General features: G+C 39.2%; 2 protein-coding genes across 2 annotated transcripts in view; one reads left to right on the plus strand and one right to left on the minus strand.

Moving 5' to 3' along the window:
• oaf (out at first) overlaps window positions 1-2,667 on the plus strand; it is a 30,129-nt gene extending 27,462 nt beyond the window's left edge. Inside the window, exon 7 of the mRNA XM_071658840.1 lies at window positions 348-2,667. The gene's annotated coding sequence lies outside the window, so the exon portion shown is untranslated. The remainder of the gene's footprint in view (window positions 1-347) is intronic.
• On the minus strand, window positions 2,328-19,177 carry Chd64 (calponin 3). Its single transcript, XM_071658826.1, has 4 exons — window positions 19,023-19,177; window positions 13,903-14,039; window positions 12,382-12,586; window positions 2,328-3,255 (listed from the first exon to the last, which is right to left on the minus strand). The coding sequence occupies exons 1-4, from the start codon at window positions 19,068-19,070 to the stop codon at window positions 3,085-3,087; spliced, it is 561 nt and encodes a 186-aa protein (XP_071514927.1). The 5' UTR covers window positions 19,071-19,177; the 3' UTR covers window positions 2,328-3,084.
• Window positions 19,178-19,516: the final 339 nt, after the last annotated feature.

Consider the following 19,516-nt stretch of genomic DNA (forward strand, 5'->3'; position numbering starts at 1 on the left):
AATCACAGAACAGGAAAGGAAAGTTGACAAGTGTTTCAGGATCCTTTGTACATGGTCTTTTTCGAAACTCACTCATAATTGTTTGAATTATTCCTTTTCTATATGTCTGAGTTATGGTTTTATTTTTTTTGTCCTGATTTAGCTTTATGTCTGTATTTCTTGTGCATAAAATATTTTGTCAATGTTGTTAGTTTGACTGTATCAAATTACTCCTGTTGTACACTGTAATTAAAACTCACTTTATGTATTTAATGTTTGCTGTTTGTTGTGGTGTATTAATATCATTAGTAACTACTACACTTACATGTTAGCCGTACCAGTTCATAGAATTTTTTCTTTAATTTCAGAATTGTTGCGAAGTCATTAATATTTGAATGTGAAGATGGCATTCAAAATAAAATGTGTAGGGAAGCTACTACTATGTCATCCTGCTTTGAATGAATGGAACGGCATAGGAAGGTAGGTGACTGTATTAGAAGTGCAAGACAGAGATGAGGATGACCACTTACAAAATGCCACTTGTATATTTGGGGTGACTGTGGTTGCCATCCACAGCTTAAGATGTACATGGAGCCTGACTCATTCATGATGTACTTTTCTTGGATATGCATAATCAGTTTGTATATCATTTCAAAAATATGAATTAGAAGCAGAGATATACAAGTACAATAAACATCTGTATTTCACTGCAGAGTATCCTGCAGTTAGTTTTTCTTTGTATTCTGTCTGTTCAGTTTACTAATGCCCCAGGTCTAGCAAGATGAATTACCTGATTTCATTCATATAGCAAGATTGAAAGAACAACTCTGCAAGCCAGATGTGTAACCTCCATCTTGCCCCTCTTTGTTTTACGTACTTTGACTCACATCAGCTTAAAATCAGTCATTACTTACCTACTTATTGTGGTCAGGAATCGGCATGTAAAGAAAATGCCAGTGTGAATGCTTAGTAATGTGCTTCTAGCATTAGATCAGTTTAAAATCATGTGACCTTTATGTGAAGCACTGAGGGGAGGAGTCGATTGACCTTTTTGTGTGCATCATAATTAAACGAGTTTTTAGTGTCTGATTTGCTCCCCAGTCTTTGCAAGTAGTTTATGCCCCTGTATGAAATGACCGAGGACTGAAATTTGTCTTTTGTCGTGTAAACCTCTTACAATGTATAGGAAAGTGGCAATAGATAGGTTGGTGGCACACAAGTGTGCCCAATTGAGGGGGAGCATAATAGTTTTGGTTAGGTAGAGAAGTTTTGGATCAGGTGTTTAAGGAATGTTTGCAAGAAATATTGTAGTAAGCCAGTGATTTCCTTGTGGGTTGGCGGATGTCACAACTTTAGATTTTCCTGTGCACTAGCCCTGCCTTTGGGAAAAATGCTAGGAGCAGTTGATAGATGTAGATAGCAGCTTTTGGTAGAAACATTAAGTATGAGCCTCTGCAAACTCTGCACTAGAGTTGCCCTCTGTCAGTGGCCTTTTAAGGGCGAGACACTAAATGTGAAGAAGTGGCAGTCAAGTTCACTAGTTACGGAGGCTCTTTTGCTTTGGCCATCCCTTTAAGGGAGTGCCAGTTGGGAACAAGTGCCATATTATATATGTACGTGTGTGGATGTGCATGAGAGCGAATGGGTCTTTGTCTGTTTCCAGGTGCTACCTCGCTGATGCAGGAAACAAAGTATAATAGTAATAAAAATGTGGCCTTTTTGTCTTTCTGGTGCCACCTCACTGAAGCAGGGGGTAGTGATGCTGTTTCCTCTGGAGCAGGGTAGCGGCAGGAATGGATGAAGGCAAGCAAGTATAAATATGTACGTGTATACGTGCATTTATGTATATACATGTGTATACGAGTGGATGGGCCATTCTTCGTCTGTTTCCTGCTCTACCTCGCAGACATGGGAAACAATGATCAATTATATTTATTTTAAACTATATTGTCATTTCCTGCGTTAGCAAAGTAACACCAGGAAACAAAGACCCATCCACTCATAATTGCACACACATAAGTCCGGACTTGCATGTATGTTTATGTGTATGTATATCTTTCATACTATTAGCCATTTCCCATGTTTGCAAGGTAGCATTAAGAACAGAGGACCAAGCCATTGAGGGAATATCCTCACCTGGCCCCCTTCTCTGTTCCTTCCTTTGGAAAATTAAAAAAAAACAAGAGAGGAGGGCCAAGTGAGGATATTCTCTGAAAGGCTCAGTCCTCTGTTCTTAATGCTACCTCGCTAATGCTGTGAAATGGCTAATAGTATGAAAGACAAATATATATATATGGTTCAATCATATAATGTATAATAATATTACATAGGTTTTATTGAAGAACAAGTCATTTTAAGTACTTTATTTTTTCTTATAAAGTTTTGGATGACATGGAATGTGACAGCTTATGAAGGGATGGTACACCATTTTTTTTATGGACTTTGTAAAACATTTTAGGAGAAAAAACTGTTCAACAGATGAGAAAATGAGATTCAGGAAATCAAGAAGCATTAGATAGGAACACTTGTAACCAAAAGTGTGAAAAGTTCAACAGTGGATAAATCATAAGTTAATATTAAATAAATTTTGTAAGCTGATAACCTACATACTCAGTTGTACTTACAGTATTTAAATTATACAAATTACCATATTGTATAAAAATGCTGAATATTAAAATCTACCATTCATTCCGAGATTGCTGTCACCATTTTATTCTTCTACTGTCATTATTGCAGAGCCATGGTCCAAATGACCAGTGAACCAAGGAAACTTGTAACCAGAAATTGTAACTGAACTAACCTTTGTTCCTGTTGCTAACAGCAGGTTATTCTCTATAATCTCAAGTTTCAGTTTCATGAAATGTGTAACAAAATAGTATATTCCATTGAATTATAAATTAAATACGAAAATACAATTTTGTACCAATAATTTAGAATGACAAGATCTCCTTATGATGCATCATTCCATGTAAATAAAAAAACTAATAATGACTCATTTAGCCAACAAACCTCAAGAATGTAGCAGTAATTTTTTTTTTCATTTTTGTGTATTCAAAACTAAACTAGCTTTTTGAATAGTACAGAATAGCTTTTGCTGGATTTCATTTACATATGACGGGTATTGCCAAAAGACATTCCTGTCTGGTTTGCACCCTTATTAGAGCCATATTGCAGGCTGATCACCGCATCAGAGGCTCTAAGCTGCTCTTCAGTAAAATGACGAACATTCTTCTCGGCTTCCTTAGGACCTATGGAAGGCTTGCCAAATACACTACCCTGAAAGACAGAAAAACAACGATTACAAATACGATACTGAGGCTTTATTAACCTGCACACCAAGATGGTGCTTGATAGCTCATAACATTTTCTTTTGTGAGCATCTATGCTTTACTAGCAAAAGTTCAGGTACAGGAAGGATATTACCCAATTTTGAATTCAAGAAAAGGTATAATTGAAAAAGCTAGTACAATTTACTAAAATATCTTGTCCTTATTTTTGTCATCTATTTATAGTTGTTTCAGGAAATCATGGACTTCTTTGGAAGAAATTCTTCAACGAGACTATACTCTCATCAACATGATACAGCCTCAATGGTGATTTTTTTACTCAAAAATGCAACCACAGGCAGACACAGTCCAATATCACTTCATATATACACAATTATATATATTATACTTGATCACCATTTCTCACATGAGCGAGGGAAGGCCAGGAAACAAACGAAAAACTGCCCAACCACTCATATTCATACACATTTTTTTTTTTTTTTTTTGTCGGCCTCCCGCGTTTGCGAGGTAGCGCAAAGAAACAGACGAAAGAAATGGCCCAACCCACCCCCATACACATGTATATACATACGTCCACACACGCAAATATACATACCTACACAGCTTTCCATGGTTTACCCCAGACGCTTCACATGCTCTGATTCAACCCACTGACAGCACGTCAACCCCGGTATACCACATCGATCCAATTCGCTCTATTCCTTGCCCTCCTTTCACCCTCCTGCATGTTCAGGCCCCGATCACACAAAATCTTTTTCACTCCATCTTTCCACCTAAAATTTGGTCTCCCACTTCTCCTCGTTCCCTCCACCTCCGACACATATATCCTCTTGGTCAATCTTTCCTCACTCATTCTCTCCATGTGCCCAAACCATTTCAAAACACCCTCTTCTGCTCTCTCAACCACGCTCTTTTTATTTCCACACATCTCTCTTACCCTTACGTTACTTACTCGATCAAACCACCTCTCACCACACATTGTCCTCAAACATCTCATTTCCAGCACATCCATCCTCCTGCGCACAACTCTATCCATAGCCCACGCCTCGCAACCATACAACATTGTTGGAACCACTATTCCTTCAAACATACCCATTTTTGCTTTCCGAGATAATGTTCTCGACTTCTACACATTCTTCAAGGCTCCCAGAATTTTCACCCCCTCCCCCACCCTATGATCCACTTCCGCTTCCATGGTTCCATCCGCTGCCAGATCCACTCCCAGATATCTAAAACACTTTACTTCCTCCAGTTTTTCCCCATTCAAACTTACCTCCCAATTGACTTGACCCTCAACCCTACTGTACCTAATTTCACACACTTTACCAAACTCAGTCACCAGCTTCTGCAGTTCTCACATGAATCAGCCACCAGCGCTGTATCATCAGCGAACAACAACCGACTCACTTCCCAAGCTCTCTCATCCCTAACAGACTTCATACTTGCCCCTCTTTCCAAAACTCTTGCATTCAACTCCCTAACAACCCCATCCATAAACAAATTAAATAACCATGGAGACATCACACACCCCTGCTGCAAACCTACATTCACTGAGAACCAATCACTTTCCTCTCTTCCTCCACATACACATGCCTTACATCCTCGATAAAAACTTTTCACTGCTTCTAACAACTTGCCTCCCACACCATATATTCTTAATACCTTCCCCAGAGCATCTCTATCAACTCTATCATATGCCTTCTCCAGATCCATAAATGCTACATACAAATCCATTTGCATATCTGTGTTTTATGGAGGGCAACTTGAATATATAATTTATTTTATTAATTATACTTGAGCACCATTTCCTACATCAGTGAGGTAACGCCAGGAAACAGGCAATGAATGGCCCATCCACTCACATACACACACATATACATATATACACATAGAATATACGGCAGGTTTGCTAACTGGTTAAGAGGGATATTCTACACTTGTCTGTGATGACAGAATTGGCAAAATACATGCATAGTGCCCTAAAATAAAGGGGGGAAAAAAAAAAAAAGTGCAAAATACAGTGGTATAAGTGTTGAGTATACCTCACAAGGTCTATAGTAAAACTGACTGGGCAAGTGCAAAACAACTGACAGGGAAGAAAAATATGGCTTCAAGAGAGACAGAAGGTCGATAGACAAAGTCTGCATTGAAAATTTAGGAGAATACCAGGAAAGAAAGAACTGAATGTAGCAATTTTTTCATGGACTGGAGAAACTTTAATAAGGTTGACAGAGGGCTTGTGGAAGGTTGCTACTATTATACGGAGTACATGTGAAGTTATTAAATGAAGCAGGGCGTTTGTTAGAAGAGCAAGATATCTGTACTAATATGAAGAGCAATAAGAGAGTAGTTGTGAGGGAATAGTGGATCTGCTTCAAGGATGGGAAATGTAATCATAACTGTCTAATTTGTTTATGGCCTGGGTGGTGAGAAAGGGAAATTCATGGGTTTTAAGAGTAAAGAAGTGGTCTTTCATATACTGGAGGTCAGGTCACATGGAGGTGAATGTGAGGTAACCAGATACTAATTGCAGAGGACACATGTATTTATAGACTCCATAAGCTAATGATCTATTTGGGAGATTGTTTGACTTGTTAACAAAAGTAAAGGAATAAAGTGTAGCTAAAGGGTGAGACAGGGTGGTCTGAATATGTGATGTACTGAACTATGACTGCTTTATGTACCATAGTTCAGTCCACTGACAAGTTGCCCTCCATAAAACACAGATACAATTCGTGTATACCCATGCATACCGTCCACACCTCTCCTAAAATGCAGAACATCAAATGCCCCCAGACCTTTAATCCTTCATTTTTATATCTTCTTTGTTTCCCCCACCTGCTTCCTCCCTCAACTTCTGACATGCAAAGCCTCCAACTCATCTTTCCTTAAGTCCAAGCCATTTCAGCACAACCTGGTTGAATCAAACCAAGCATCCTTTACAACATCTTTCTCATATATTGTCATTCCTTACAAGATCAACCCACCTCACACCACATCCTGTCTTTAGGCACTACTATTCCAACATGTCCACCCACCTCCATTTTGCCCTAACAGAAACAAATGCCTCAAGCTTCCATACACTCCCCAATGCATTCATCTGCTACACATCCACTCCCAGATACCCACAGCATTTCATCTTCTCCAGGTCCACCCCACTGAAACCCATACCTTAACTATCCCTTTTCATCTCCCTGCTGCACATCACCACCCAAACCCTGTTCATGTTCTCTTTCACACGTGACCAGTTTCAGGATTTTTCCAGTGGCGTCTACCACTAATGCAGTCATTTGTAAATAGCAATGATTCACCTAAGCCCTCCATTCCACATTCCTGCATTCCCCTCCCTTACAAGACCATTCGCAAACTGACCAAACAAGTACATTGATATCACATCCTTGATGCAGATCCACTTTTACTCATCCTACTTCTTTCCAACTCATACACATGCCCCACTCTACTGACAGAAACTCCCCTACCTTCAGTAATTTGCCATTTACCCCATATGTTCATAGCACTTGTTACAAAGTCTCTGTCAATCCTATCATACATTCTCCAAATCCATTAATTCCACTTACACTTCATTCTAAAGTATTTTTTTTTTTTAAATTCTGCAAAACAAAAGACTGTCCTCACATCATTTACCCCTCCTTAAGCCACATGGCTCCTCAATCACATGTTCCATAAACTCTACTACTCTCCCATGCACTTTACAAGGTATACTCAGAGCACAAGGCATGCAAGGGATCAAGTAAATTGAAGTAATGTGTTTAGTGGAGATGATATGCTGTCATTAAGCTGAACCAGGACATATGGAGCAGTAAGGAGGAACCACAGAAAGGTCTGTGGGGCATGACTGTTAACTGGGGGGCTGTGGTTTCAGCACTTCAAACGTGACAGGTAGCCAGTGAATGAGGCATTTCTTGCTATGTTCCTAATGCTAACATGCTAACCTGGGAAATGGCAAATGTATGAAAAAGAAGTACTCCTACAATTCTGTAATTTAAGTATTCTCCTACATCTTCCTTACCTTTATATAATGGCAAGATACATACAGGCAATCTACCATATCCCTGGGGCTAAGAAAGAATACTACCTGTGGAACTTCATGGAAACCTTCTCCTGGTATTATCATTTTCCAAACATGGAAACAGAAAAAGCATCTAAGCCAGGATTTCTCCTTGAAGACTAGGGCTAAGGTGCCTGCATGTATGTGGAAGTAACCAGCATAAGGAAAATTACATACTACGCTTGATGAAAAAACTGGATACTCTGGCTCTTAAGTGAAATTAACATGAAGGGATAGGGGATTGAATGGTCTGGGAATGTACAGGGGGTAAAGGCTGGGATTACTGTAAAGGCAATAGTGAAAAGGAGGATTACACTTATGGCAAAGTAGTTTTGAGAATATGTTAAGAAGAAAGTTCAAGGCTGATGCATGTTAGAATAAATGTAGACTGTGCAGTAGATGACTGTTGTGCTTATGCTCTTGATAATGAGAGAGAAGCAAGGCATGCTTTCTGGGAGAGGTTGACCGAGTGCCTTGGCAATTTTGATGCAAGGGATTGAATGCAAAAGTAGGTGATGTGGCAGTCAAGGACTATATATCTGAGGGACAAGCGGTCCCTAGCATAAATGAAAATGGGGAAGTGCCTGTTGAACTATTTGTTAAAAGATGATGAACAGGTTGGGAATACTTTACTAAAATGAGTGCATACAGAAGTTTTCATGAAAAAAAATAGCTGCCGAGAAACAGTGACCCTTCCATACAGCCAGCAGAATGCAAGTAAAGAAACAAGCGAATTCAGCACATTGTTTAAGGTTAAGACAGATACACAGTTCCTGTAACTGTCTACTGTATACAAAGGAATTGAAACAGCAACAGACCACAGAGTCCTTCCATGGCTGTTTGTGATAATGTAAGATACCGAAAACTTGCAGACTGCTGTGGTAAAACTTAAAAGGTATACAGATAAATCACAGAGAATAACCAGCAAATTGTTAGTGCAACTTACAAGACAAAAATAATACAAGTCATGGACTTGAAGCAAAATATTTATAAAGTATATTCTAAAACATATCTATAGTGTTGCTTTCAACCACTAACTGGCAAACTGTCCTAGTTCTGCATCCTTATTTGACAAAGTAAAAAATGGTCCAATTTATCAGCTCCCCAGGCTAGCTTCAGAACCTGACCCACTTGCCTACACCACAATGTTGGTTCCATTTCCCTATTTTATCGGTATTACTTTGGTTTTTGCTACTGAGTACTGTGTGCCACCATCACTAGCTAGACCACATAAATACTTAGCAAGCTGCTGCATAACATGATTACTGTGTGGGCATCAGCAACCTATGGGTGAACAATTTTGAGTACTTTTTTCCCTATACCTCAAAGCTTTGGATCCAAACTCCTACATCTCACTTCTTTCCCAGTAACTATAATTGGGCACTTTTTAAAATATTCAAAAATACTTTTCCTTGTCTCTTCCCTTTCCTTTTTATTAACCAATTTATATCTTAATTAAGACCCAACCTTGATGTATATTAGGCTAGTCATTCACATCATCTCCTTAAGCTACATGACCATTCTTGTTTAGGAAGTTGTGACAGTGAAACCAATATATGGCATAAAAGGATATTAGCCTGTATTTCACACAATTCTGTTTATAATGATATCTACTAACCCTTAATCTTTTAAAAGCACTCTTTCTATATGAAAGTTAACCGAATATACTGCATTCAAAACAGTAAAAAATACAGTCTAATCACTGCTACATTTATATCTCTGATGCCTCTTCCCTCCTGGAACTCACTGAAAGGGAAGGCCACAGCAAATGAGTACCTATAACTCATGAACTCCAGTGCTGCTGCTTAGCCTTTAGTGCCTCATCCTTTACAGGCCATTGGCAGAGGGCAACTCTAACAAAGTATTTACAGAGGCCCCTACCTAATGTTCCTACTAACAACTATCTCTGAACCAAAAATTCTTCCCAACACATGAAGCCTACTTAGTTCATAGATACAAGCCAACAAAATCCCTCATCTCAATTACTTTATAATTAACCATCTCTATAATATATATATATATATATATATATATATATATATATATATATATATATATATATATATATATTTTTTTTTTTTTTTTTTATACTTTGTCGCTGTCTCCCGCGTTTGCGAGGTAGCGCAAGGAAACAGACGAAAGAAATGGCCCAACCCCCCCCCATACACATGTACATACACACGTCCACACACGCAAATATACATACCTACACAGCTTTCCATGGTTTACCCCAGACGCTTCACATGCCTTGATTCAATCCACTGACAGCACGTCAACCCCTGTATACCACATCGCTCCAATTCACTCTATTCCTTGCCCTCCTTTCACCCTCCTGCATGTTCAGGCCCCGATCACACAAAATCCTTTTCACTCCATCTTTCCACCTCCAATTTGGTCTCCCTCTTCTCCTCGTTCCCTCCACCTCCGACACATATATCCTCTTGGTCAATCTTTCCTCACTCATTCTCTCCATGTGCCCAAACCATTTCAAAACACCCTCTTCTGCTCTCTCAACCACGCTCTTTTTATTTCCACACATCTCTCTTACCCTTACGTTACTTACTCGATCAAACCACCTCACACCACACATTGTCCTCAAACATCTCATTTCCAGCACATCCATCCTCCTGCGCACAACTCTATCCACAGCCCACGCCTCGCAACCATACAACATTGTTGGAACTACTATTCCTTCAAACATACCCATTTTTGCTTTCCGGGATAATGTTCTCGACTTCCACACATTTTTCAAGGCTCCCAAAATTTTCGCCCCCTCCCCCACCCTATGATCCACTTCCGCTTCCATGGTTCCATCCGCTGACAGATCCACTCCCAGATATCTAAAACACTTCACTTCCTCCAGCCTCTCACCATTCAAACTCACCTCCCAATTGACTTGACTGGTGACTGTATTGTTGACTGGTTGGTAAGGTTATTTAATGTATGTATGACTCATGGTGAGGTGCCTGAGGATTGGCGGAATGCTTGCATAGTGCCATTGTACAAAGGCAAAGGGGATAAGAGTGAGTGCTCAAATTACAGAGGTATAAGTTTGTTGAGTATTCCTGGTAAATTATATGGGAGGGTATTGATTGAGAGGGTGAAGGCATGTACAGAGCATCAGATTGGGGAAGAGCAGTGTGGTTTCAGAAGTGGTAGAGGATGTGTGGATCAGGTGTTTGCTTTGAAGAATGTATGTGAGAAATACTTAGAAAAGCAAATGGATTTGTATGTAGCATTTATGGATCTGGAGAAGGCATATGATAGAGTTGATAGAGATGCTCTGTGGAAGGTATTAAGAATATATGGTGTGGGAGGCAAGTTGTTAGAAGCAGTGAAAAGTTTTTATCGAGGATGTAAGGCATGTGTACGTGTAGGAAGAGAGGAAAGTGATTGGTTCTCAGTGAATGTAGGTTTGCGGCAGGGGTGTGTGATGTCTCCATGGTTGTTTAATTTGTTTATGGATGGGGTTGTTAGGGAGGTAAATGCAAGAGTTTTGGAAAGAGGGGCAAGTATGAAGTCTGTTGGGGATGAGAGAGCTTGGGAAGTGAGTCAGTTGTTGTTCGCTGATGATACAGCGCTGGTGGCGGATTCATGTGAGAAACTGCAGAAGCTGGTGACGGAGTTTGGTAAAGTGTGTGGAAGAAGAAAGTTAAGAGTAAATGTCAATAAGAGCAAGGTTATATATATATATATATATATATATATATATATATATATATATATATATATATATATATATATATATATATATATTCCCTGGGGATAGGGGAGAAAGAATACTTCCCATGTAGTCCCTGCGTGTCGTAGAAGGCGACTAAAAGGGAAGGGAGTGGGGGGCTGGAAATCCTCCCCTCTCGTTTTTTTTTTTAATTTTCCAAAAGAAGGAACAGAGAAGAGGGCCAGGTGAGGATATTCCCTCAAAGGCCCAGTCCTCTGTTCTTTACGCTACCTCGCTATCGTGGGAAATGGCGAATAGTATGAAAAAAAAAAAAAAAAAAAAAAAATATATATATATATATATATATATCTTTCTTTTTTTCTTTCTTTCAAACTATTTGCCATTTCCCGCATCAGCGAGGTAGCGTTAAGAACAGAGGAGTGGGCCTTTGAGGGAATACCCTCACCTGGCCCAATTCTTTGTTCCTTCTTTTGGAAAATTAAAAAAAAACGAGAGGGGAGGATTTCCAGCCCCCCGCTCCCTCCCCTTTTAGTCGCCTTCTATGACACACAGGGAATACGTGGGAAGTTTTCTTTCTCCCCTATCCCCAGGGAACATATATATATATATATATATATATATATATATATATATATATATATATATATATATATATATATATATATATATATATCCTTGGGGATAGGGGATTAAGAATACTTCCCACGTATTCCCTGTGTGTCGTAGAAGGCGACTAAAAGGGAAGGGGGGGGGGGGGGGGGGCTGGAAATCCTCCCCTCTCATTTTTTTTTTAAATTTTCCAAAGGAAGGAACGGAGGGGGGGGCGGGTGGGGATGTTCCCTCAAAGGCCCAGTCCTCTGTTCTTGGCGCTGCCTCGCTAGTGCGGGAAATGGCGAATAGTATGAAAGAAATATATATATATATATATATATATATATATATATATATATATATATATATATATATATATATATATATATATCCAGTTCTAAACCACTCGCTATGCACAACTATGACATTCTCTCTGCACCCATACAACTCCAAACAAACAAGACTGCACAAGCATAAAAAAAAAATACAAAGTAATCTCTCAAGATACTAGACCCATTTATCCAGGTTCTGTTCCATCCATCAATACAAACTTTACACCAAACACAACCTAAATTTCCACTCCAGTACACAGCTCATCACAACCTATGCCCACATCTGAACCCAACCCAAATAGGATGTGATAATGTTCCCAATAAAATGTGAAGTGGCTACAAATTGCTGCTGTTCTACTGCATATCAGTGATACTGAAGAATTGTTGCAATGTAGTAGATACTGTTCATATTTATACCATGTGATGACCTGCTACCCTTACCTTCCTTCCAAGTGACTGGATGCATATCACTACAGAGTTAAGATTCTGGCGTTCCCACAAGTCAACAGTCTGAAAGGTCTCCTGGGATGGCACACCGCAAGCCTTAGCCCCCTCCACAAAATTGTTGATGTTCTCCATGCACTTGAAAGCCATTGTGGATTTCTGAATCTTCTTAATTTGTCCTGGTTTCAGGGTATTAATAACTCTGAAAACACGTTTTAATCCAATCAGACAAGAGAATTTGGCAAAAATATCACATAAATAAAAGGTATCAATCCAGAATATCCCATTATTACATTAATTCTTCATCAATAAATATGACTTTGGCAGTCATAAATACTAAGCTTTATGAACCAAAGGCTCAAAATAAATAAAATGAGATTTACAATAACTCAAAACACGATGGGGAAACTGGACAAAATACAAGAAGAAAATGAAAGACCAATCAGTATGCAGCTTGTTTGTAGTTTTCCATATTAGCAAGGTTGCACCAGAAACAGGTCAAGAAAAGGCTCCATTGGCTTTACCTCTATCCTTAAGACCGAATGAAATCACCGTTGTTTAACGACTTGAGACCATGGTACGACGCTGCTGTAAAACTGCCGAATGTCATGTTACTGGTGCCCCACCAGAATTTTAATACGACAGCATATTCGAGGTTGTTAATTTTCTTAGGTTCTTATTTTCTCAGTATTATTCTCCCATTAGGTAGAATAATACCCGGCGTTTAAGCATCCATCTAATGGCAGAATAATTAAATATGCTGTCGTATTCAATATTATATATATATATATATATCCCTGGGGATAGGGAAGAAAGAATACTTCCCACGTATTCCCTGCGTGTCGTAGAAGGCGACTAAAAGGGGAGGGAGCGGGGGGCTGGAAATCCTCCCCTCTCTTTATTTTTTTTCTTTTTCCAAAAGAAGGGACAGAGAGGGGGGGGCCAGGTGAGGATATTCCCTCAAAGGCCCAGTCCTCTGTTCTTAACGCTACCTTGCTAATGCGGGAAATGGCGAATGGTTTGAAAGATATATATATATATATATATATATATATATATATATATATATATATATATATATATATATATATATATATATATATCCCCATACTTAATCGCCTTTTCCCCCATTAGTGAAGTAGCTACAGAAACAAAGAAAGGCCACATACGTTCACACAGTCTCTAACTGCCACGTGTAATGCACCAAAGCCACAGATCCGTCACGCATTACACAGCATGACATCTAGAGAATGGATGAGGGGATGATCTTTCTTCGTCTATTCTTGGCGCTAACGCGGGAAACAGTGATCAAGCACGAAAAAATATATATACATACATAATACAAACCTTTCCGACAGGGTGGTTATTCACCCCAATTTCGATAAAATCAGTTTTATCTATTACCACTTGAAATTCGAAAATTCTAATCTCAAAAATTTAGATTACTACGTGGTAGCTTATCATAAGGACAGAAAAACTAAACTAAATTGTGAGAAATACTAAACGATGACAACTTACTCGCAGAGCAGCACACCATCTCTGAGAATTTCATAGAAGTTGTCTGCAGCGCCTGACACGTTCAGCTCCTGCCCTGTTACCTCGACAATCCACTGCAAGCATTCGGCAGCCTGCTCCTCATTGTACTTTGCATCGACCTGAAAAAAAAGACATCTAATCTCAAAATCTAGAAATTATATTTAAACGACAAATGTTGAAAATGAATTTCAGATACCTTAGCTACTACTGAATGGGTGCAATTTTGACTCAAAATCCCAGTCGAAATTTTGGTCTTTCATACGCAGGAGTAATATGGAAACACCTGTAGCGTAAACCCATCTACAAATATAAAGTCTTAATGTTTACATGTGCATTTCTCCTACCATCCGCTTCGCCTTCCCCTTCCTTGGTGAAACTAGTAAATTCAAATATCAATCGAACACTCATGACTACATCATTCCTACTGCTCTTTCTTGGCACTAGTAACAAATTTAAATATCAATCGAACATTCATGACTACATCATTCCTTCTGCTCTTTCTAATAGCTTTCCGTTGTCTAGAAATAACGAATTGTAAAACAAATGGGAAATGAAGCAGTTATATGGATTTTTTTTTCCTAAAATAATCTAACCCTAACAAAATATACAGCCGTTGAACTAATATAATGCATTTGACAACTATAAACATCGTTAGATTACTCCCTAGTTCACCTGGCATTAATTCATTCACTGATAAATAATTGCCCAAGAAACACTTTCTTCAGAAAGACTCCTGCTGCTGCCCATGGCTGAGCTACTTAAGTATGAAGTTCTTGAACAAGACTACCCCGAATGACTTCACTGAATATATTAAGCACTGAAAAAATACAGAAGCCATTACAAAATACTCAAGCAAGTATAACGAAAAACCGTTAAGAAATATACTACAATTAAATAAAATTTGTTCGTCCGTATTCGCCAATTCCCGCCTTGGAGGGAATATCCTCACTAAGCCCCCTTCTCTGTTCCTTCTTTGGAAAAGTAAAAACAGGAGGGGAGGATTTCCAGCCCCACGCTCCCTCGCCTTCTACAACACGCAGGGAATACGTGAGAACTATTCTCTCTCCCATCCCGTGATAAAGACTTCATATACCTGGAAATACTCTAGGCAGCGTGTCTTCAAGCATAGAACAATAAACGAGTTTCTATAAGAGCTACGATTCAAACAGCAGTAAGAAAAACATGCTGAATGAGAAATTTTACCAACCTATACATATTATGCAAATGACTACCATTAAGATTACGTAAATAAACAAGAATGTACACATAAGAGATGCACCAGGCGAGCGCCTCCCGGCACTAAGCCGGCCGCTCCCACCAAAGACCAAGTGACGTCATACCCACACCTTACTGGCCAAGACGTTAACAAAGGTATCCCACTACACAAGGATGACTATGGAATTTCTATGATATTTTCTCCCAAGAAACTACCATGTACTTTTTTACACTAATTAAAGCAAAAGAATATGTGAATATTAGCAGCATGGGTGGATATCTATTTCCGAAAACAGCATCAAATCGTTAATGCCTGGACTTTGTGGTAACCCATCCTCGCACTGCGCATTCCTCACTATACATCATAATTTTTGTCAGAAACACAAGATACTCAGAGATACAGCAAAAGAGAAAGAAGTGTCAGATTACATACATCTGGCTTTCTGTTTAGTATTAACGACCTAGTTTTATATGATCGCTCTATGCATTCATGTAAATTTTGTTCCTTAAACTAATACCTGAACACAAAGGAGAAACACCATCGAATAGTCTTGGAGATAAGTCAAACGAAATCTGAAAAGTTACCATGTTTTATGTGAGTGTACACCATCAAAAAATAATGCATTAATGAATTCTTGGTAAATCGTAAATGTGTTTGTAAATGACATCAAACCTGTTGTTCAAGTTCAATTTTTCCACAAAGCTAATTCGAACAAATTTGTCTTGTGCATTTTCATACAAGGTTATAAACAATTTTGGACATAGATGAGGTAATTTCAGTCCTCAAACCTACAAGTGATGGACAAGGTTCAATGACTCGATGCAACAAAGAAGACACTTTTAATCAGGAACAAGAAAATACCACCACAAATTACGAGTTTCTCAATATTCATGATGTAAGCCTGTAATTCTACGGAAAGACGTGTTAATATGGATTCAATATACTAATTTTTGTTTCTTATTCCTCCCTTTGCCAAATTCTAACGCGTTGTAAGTGACAGAATAGATCAGGGTATGTCAACATCCTTGGTACTGCACGTCTAGCCTTACAACAGCAACATCAAGCAATGCGCCCTCTAATCCACACCCGGATCTGAGAAACTTGAAAACTCTACCAATTCAGCCTCGCTTTCACTACTTGTTTTAATCGAATCATCTACAGGAAGTTTTTATCTGAAGACCAAATATAACAAATAGCACTATATAATTAATATGACATGTAATATGGTAAAATTTTATTTGTAAAAGTCCACAGCCAGACGGGAGAATTTCTTCAGAGGGAATCAGTTACTCTCAGATAGGGTCGGTCGCACCGCACACAGCATCGTTCAGGGAGCGCCGCTGCCTAGCAACCACCAGCTTGACCCCACTCATGCAACCCCCAAGGACTTGTATGTGACCTGGGTCCTCATGTTTTAAGCCGGTTGGTGATTTGCATTCACCAGCAATGATCGGCTTCACTAGCAGACATTTAAGAAACGAAGGAAAGCATCATGACATTATGATGGGGACATTCTTAAGAGGTGGTAAACCGACACAAGCCAAGACAGACTAAGGATACTAGCTTTATACTCCCTATACAGAAAAATACAACGGCCAAATGAACATCTGCTACATATTATGGAGCTACGACGTAACATCCAAAAGTATTATCCTAGTATTCGCAAGACAAAGTTATCATATGAAAATGTATAACATACAAGGTATAAGAGGCAACAGCGATCCCCTCACACACCACACACATTTTCCCGCAATACGAGTGGAACACCTGTGGTGTAGTTAAGCCGGGTGTAGTATGAACCGAGTCCGTCATAACGTTAGTCTGTATCTTCACATCTACCATTTTCCCTAATACAATCTTTCGACATGTCTGTATTATAAAAGGCACAGAGCATCTTGGCAGAACAGTATCCACAGTATTCATAAATGCAATCATTACCATCTTGAGTTATCGCGTTCCCTCGTTTCCTTGATTCGTGCTTACCGTAACGCTACAGCAAGGGGTACGCGTTCACACCATACCACTGGATTCTAATAAAGCTGTAGGCCATCATTTTCACCATGTGCACCATGATTCATGATACCCCACTAACTCCTTTATCACTCACCCCATTTAACTAACCACTTGCAATACTAATCTACCCTTGGATAATACATATGCTATTCACACACTTTCATCTTCAAAACTAAATCATTCATGCCAGACATTACGTCAAACTAGGATCAAACCTTCCAAACCACAAGGCACTCGCACACACGAACCTACCCTCAAAATGCTAATTTTCTTTGTCTTCCTGCTTATCAATTTCTTGAGATTTACTGCCGCCGAAATCAGTACTATCGCAGATTACTTGTTCTAACACTAACTTACCTATGCTAGTTAACTGCCATCTCCGCCAAGTGCCTAATTATCCACCCTGTTCGCTGTGACCCAGCCTTCAGGAAATAAATCCGCACGAATCCATTAATCTAACCTTAAATAACACATGTGCCACTCGCGTTAATCAATTCATATCTTAAAAGCTATAACACATACAATACATTATAGGATGGAAATAGCTAACCAAACCTGGGATAATGAAAACCTTCAACCACGAACCATGCATGAAGAACAAAGCAAAGCCAGCTTGTTCAAAAGTAACTCATTCTGGAATATATCTGATAAACTAACCCAGCCGTAAGTATACCTTTTACTCACACTAGTGACCCAAGAATAAAACCACTAACCTACTATGGGACACAACTACTCTTCTAATTCTACCCTTAATATGATTTATTACATATCAACCAAGCTAGCCTTGAATATATCGCACAATAACCCTGTACCACTCGTGATGACCTAGTCTGGAATAACCCCAAGCAACTCACAGTGGCCCTGCCTAAACCAGCGGCATTCGCACAACTGACAGCATGGAATAAACCAATGCAACTCGCACAGACCTAGTCAAATATAAACTGCAATACTAGCACATATCCAGCATAGAATTAACTGCACCACTCGAACTAACCCAGACTGAAATAAACCAGAGCCACTAACTGATACAGCAAGGAATAAGCTCAAGCAACACTCCATGACCCAGGCTGGAATACACTACGCCACTCGCAGTCCCTTCATAACCCTACACCAAACAACCTCAGCCTGAAATAAACTAATAAAATCAACGTATAAACATAAGAAAAACCTATGCACCTCTACTACCACAATAAACCTACACTGGGAGAAATGGACAATATCCATACCAGCACTGCTATGGACAAGCGTGCACTGCTCGTCCCTGGCCTTAAATACATTTAACATTTACATTATATCTTACGGTGTTCTATTCCACCATACTGTCAATTCGTATTACTAATGTACTTAAGTCGTTCTCTTCTTATGAAGTCTCAACTTTAAAACACACCGTAGCCGTCCACGGATGTTGTGTAATTCCTGAAACACCAACCGCTTTTCCTTCCACAACTGTTTGCTGTCAATCCCTGCGCCGCGTGGCGTGCATATCGCTCGACACGCCCCACTTCAAGTCCGGCCGGTGTGAGAACACAACTCAAATCAATATGGTATAGCACAATGCATACGTATACTACTGTTTAGTGAATATCATATGTGCCACACCCCCTTACCTGAAGGTAGTGAGTACTACCACTTGTAATAACACTTACGCTTGTTGTCACCACTTACCAATCTGTCCAACATAATGATTCCTCAAGATAAGAGTATTCAAAACTTACCATTTCTTCAATATAAATCTTATGAAGTGTCTCCAGTTGAGCTCAGAACACGCCAGCATCAAGGATAGAGATGGGATCAATACTACCAACATCGCTTATCTAATAACCAACACATTTTTCTTGATTTTTCCTTAAATCAAGATGTCCTATTGGCTTACCTTTGACTGAGCCTCAGCAGCAATTCCTGACTTAGTAGCACGGTTCATTTTTTTGGGTGTGAAGAAGCGGAGGGAACACTACGTGCACACACAATGCGGGTCTGTGGTGAACTGATGACGAGCATGCGCCGCTCACCCTCTTTTACCTCGCCCACCGCCACCGCTCATTGGCTGATGCTGACGTCATTTTGAACTTTTTTTTCTCTCTCTCTTAAGGTTGATGTGAATGTTATTTATATATTACAGGAAACGTATTACAGTACATGTAAGATAGGGTTAAGAAATTCTTAAATTATGTCTTTAAGGACCATCTTACTGGAAAGTTTTTTTGAGTGATTATAAGACAACTATCGATGGTTATCAGTCCAGGCTGATGTACTGTATATGAATCATAACAATATGATTTATGTTCAGCTTGCAGTCACGGACTTAGAAAAATGAAATTCAAAGTCAATGTTACAATTAAGTAATATTGGGTTTACAACTACGAATAG

Source organism: Panulirus ornatus, chromosome 5 (assembly GCF_036320965.1).
Source record: "Panulirus ornatus isolate Po-2019 chromosome 5, ASM3632096v1, whole genome shotgun sequence".
NCBI lineage: Eukaryota > Metazoa > Arthropoda > Malacostraca > Decapoda > Palinuridae > Panulirus > Panulirus ornatus.

Excerpts from the sequence above, each read along its gene's own strand:
- Chd64 (XM_071658826.1), bottom strand. The coding sequence starts at position 19,070 with ATGAACCGTGCTACTAAGTCAGGAATTGCTGCTGAGGCTCAGTCAAAG. Across the intron at positions 14,040-19,022 it reads CTGCTGAGGCTCAGTCAAAG|GTCGATGCAAAGTACAATGA; the intron begins GTAAGCCAATAG and ends CTTTTTTTTCAG. Across the intron at positions 12,587-13,902 it reads GATGGTGTGCTGCTCTGCGA|AGTTATTAATACCCTGAAAC; the intron begins GTAAGTTGTCAT and ends ACGTGTTTTCAG.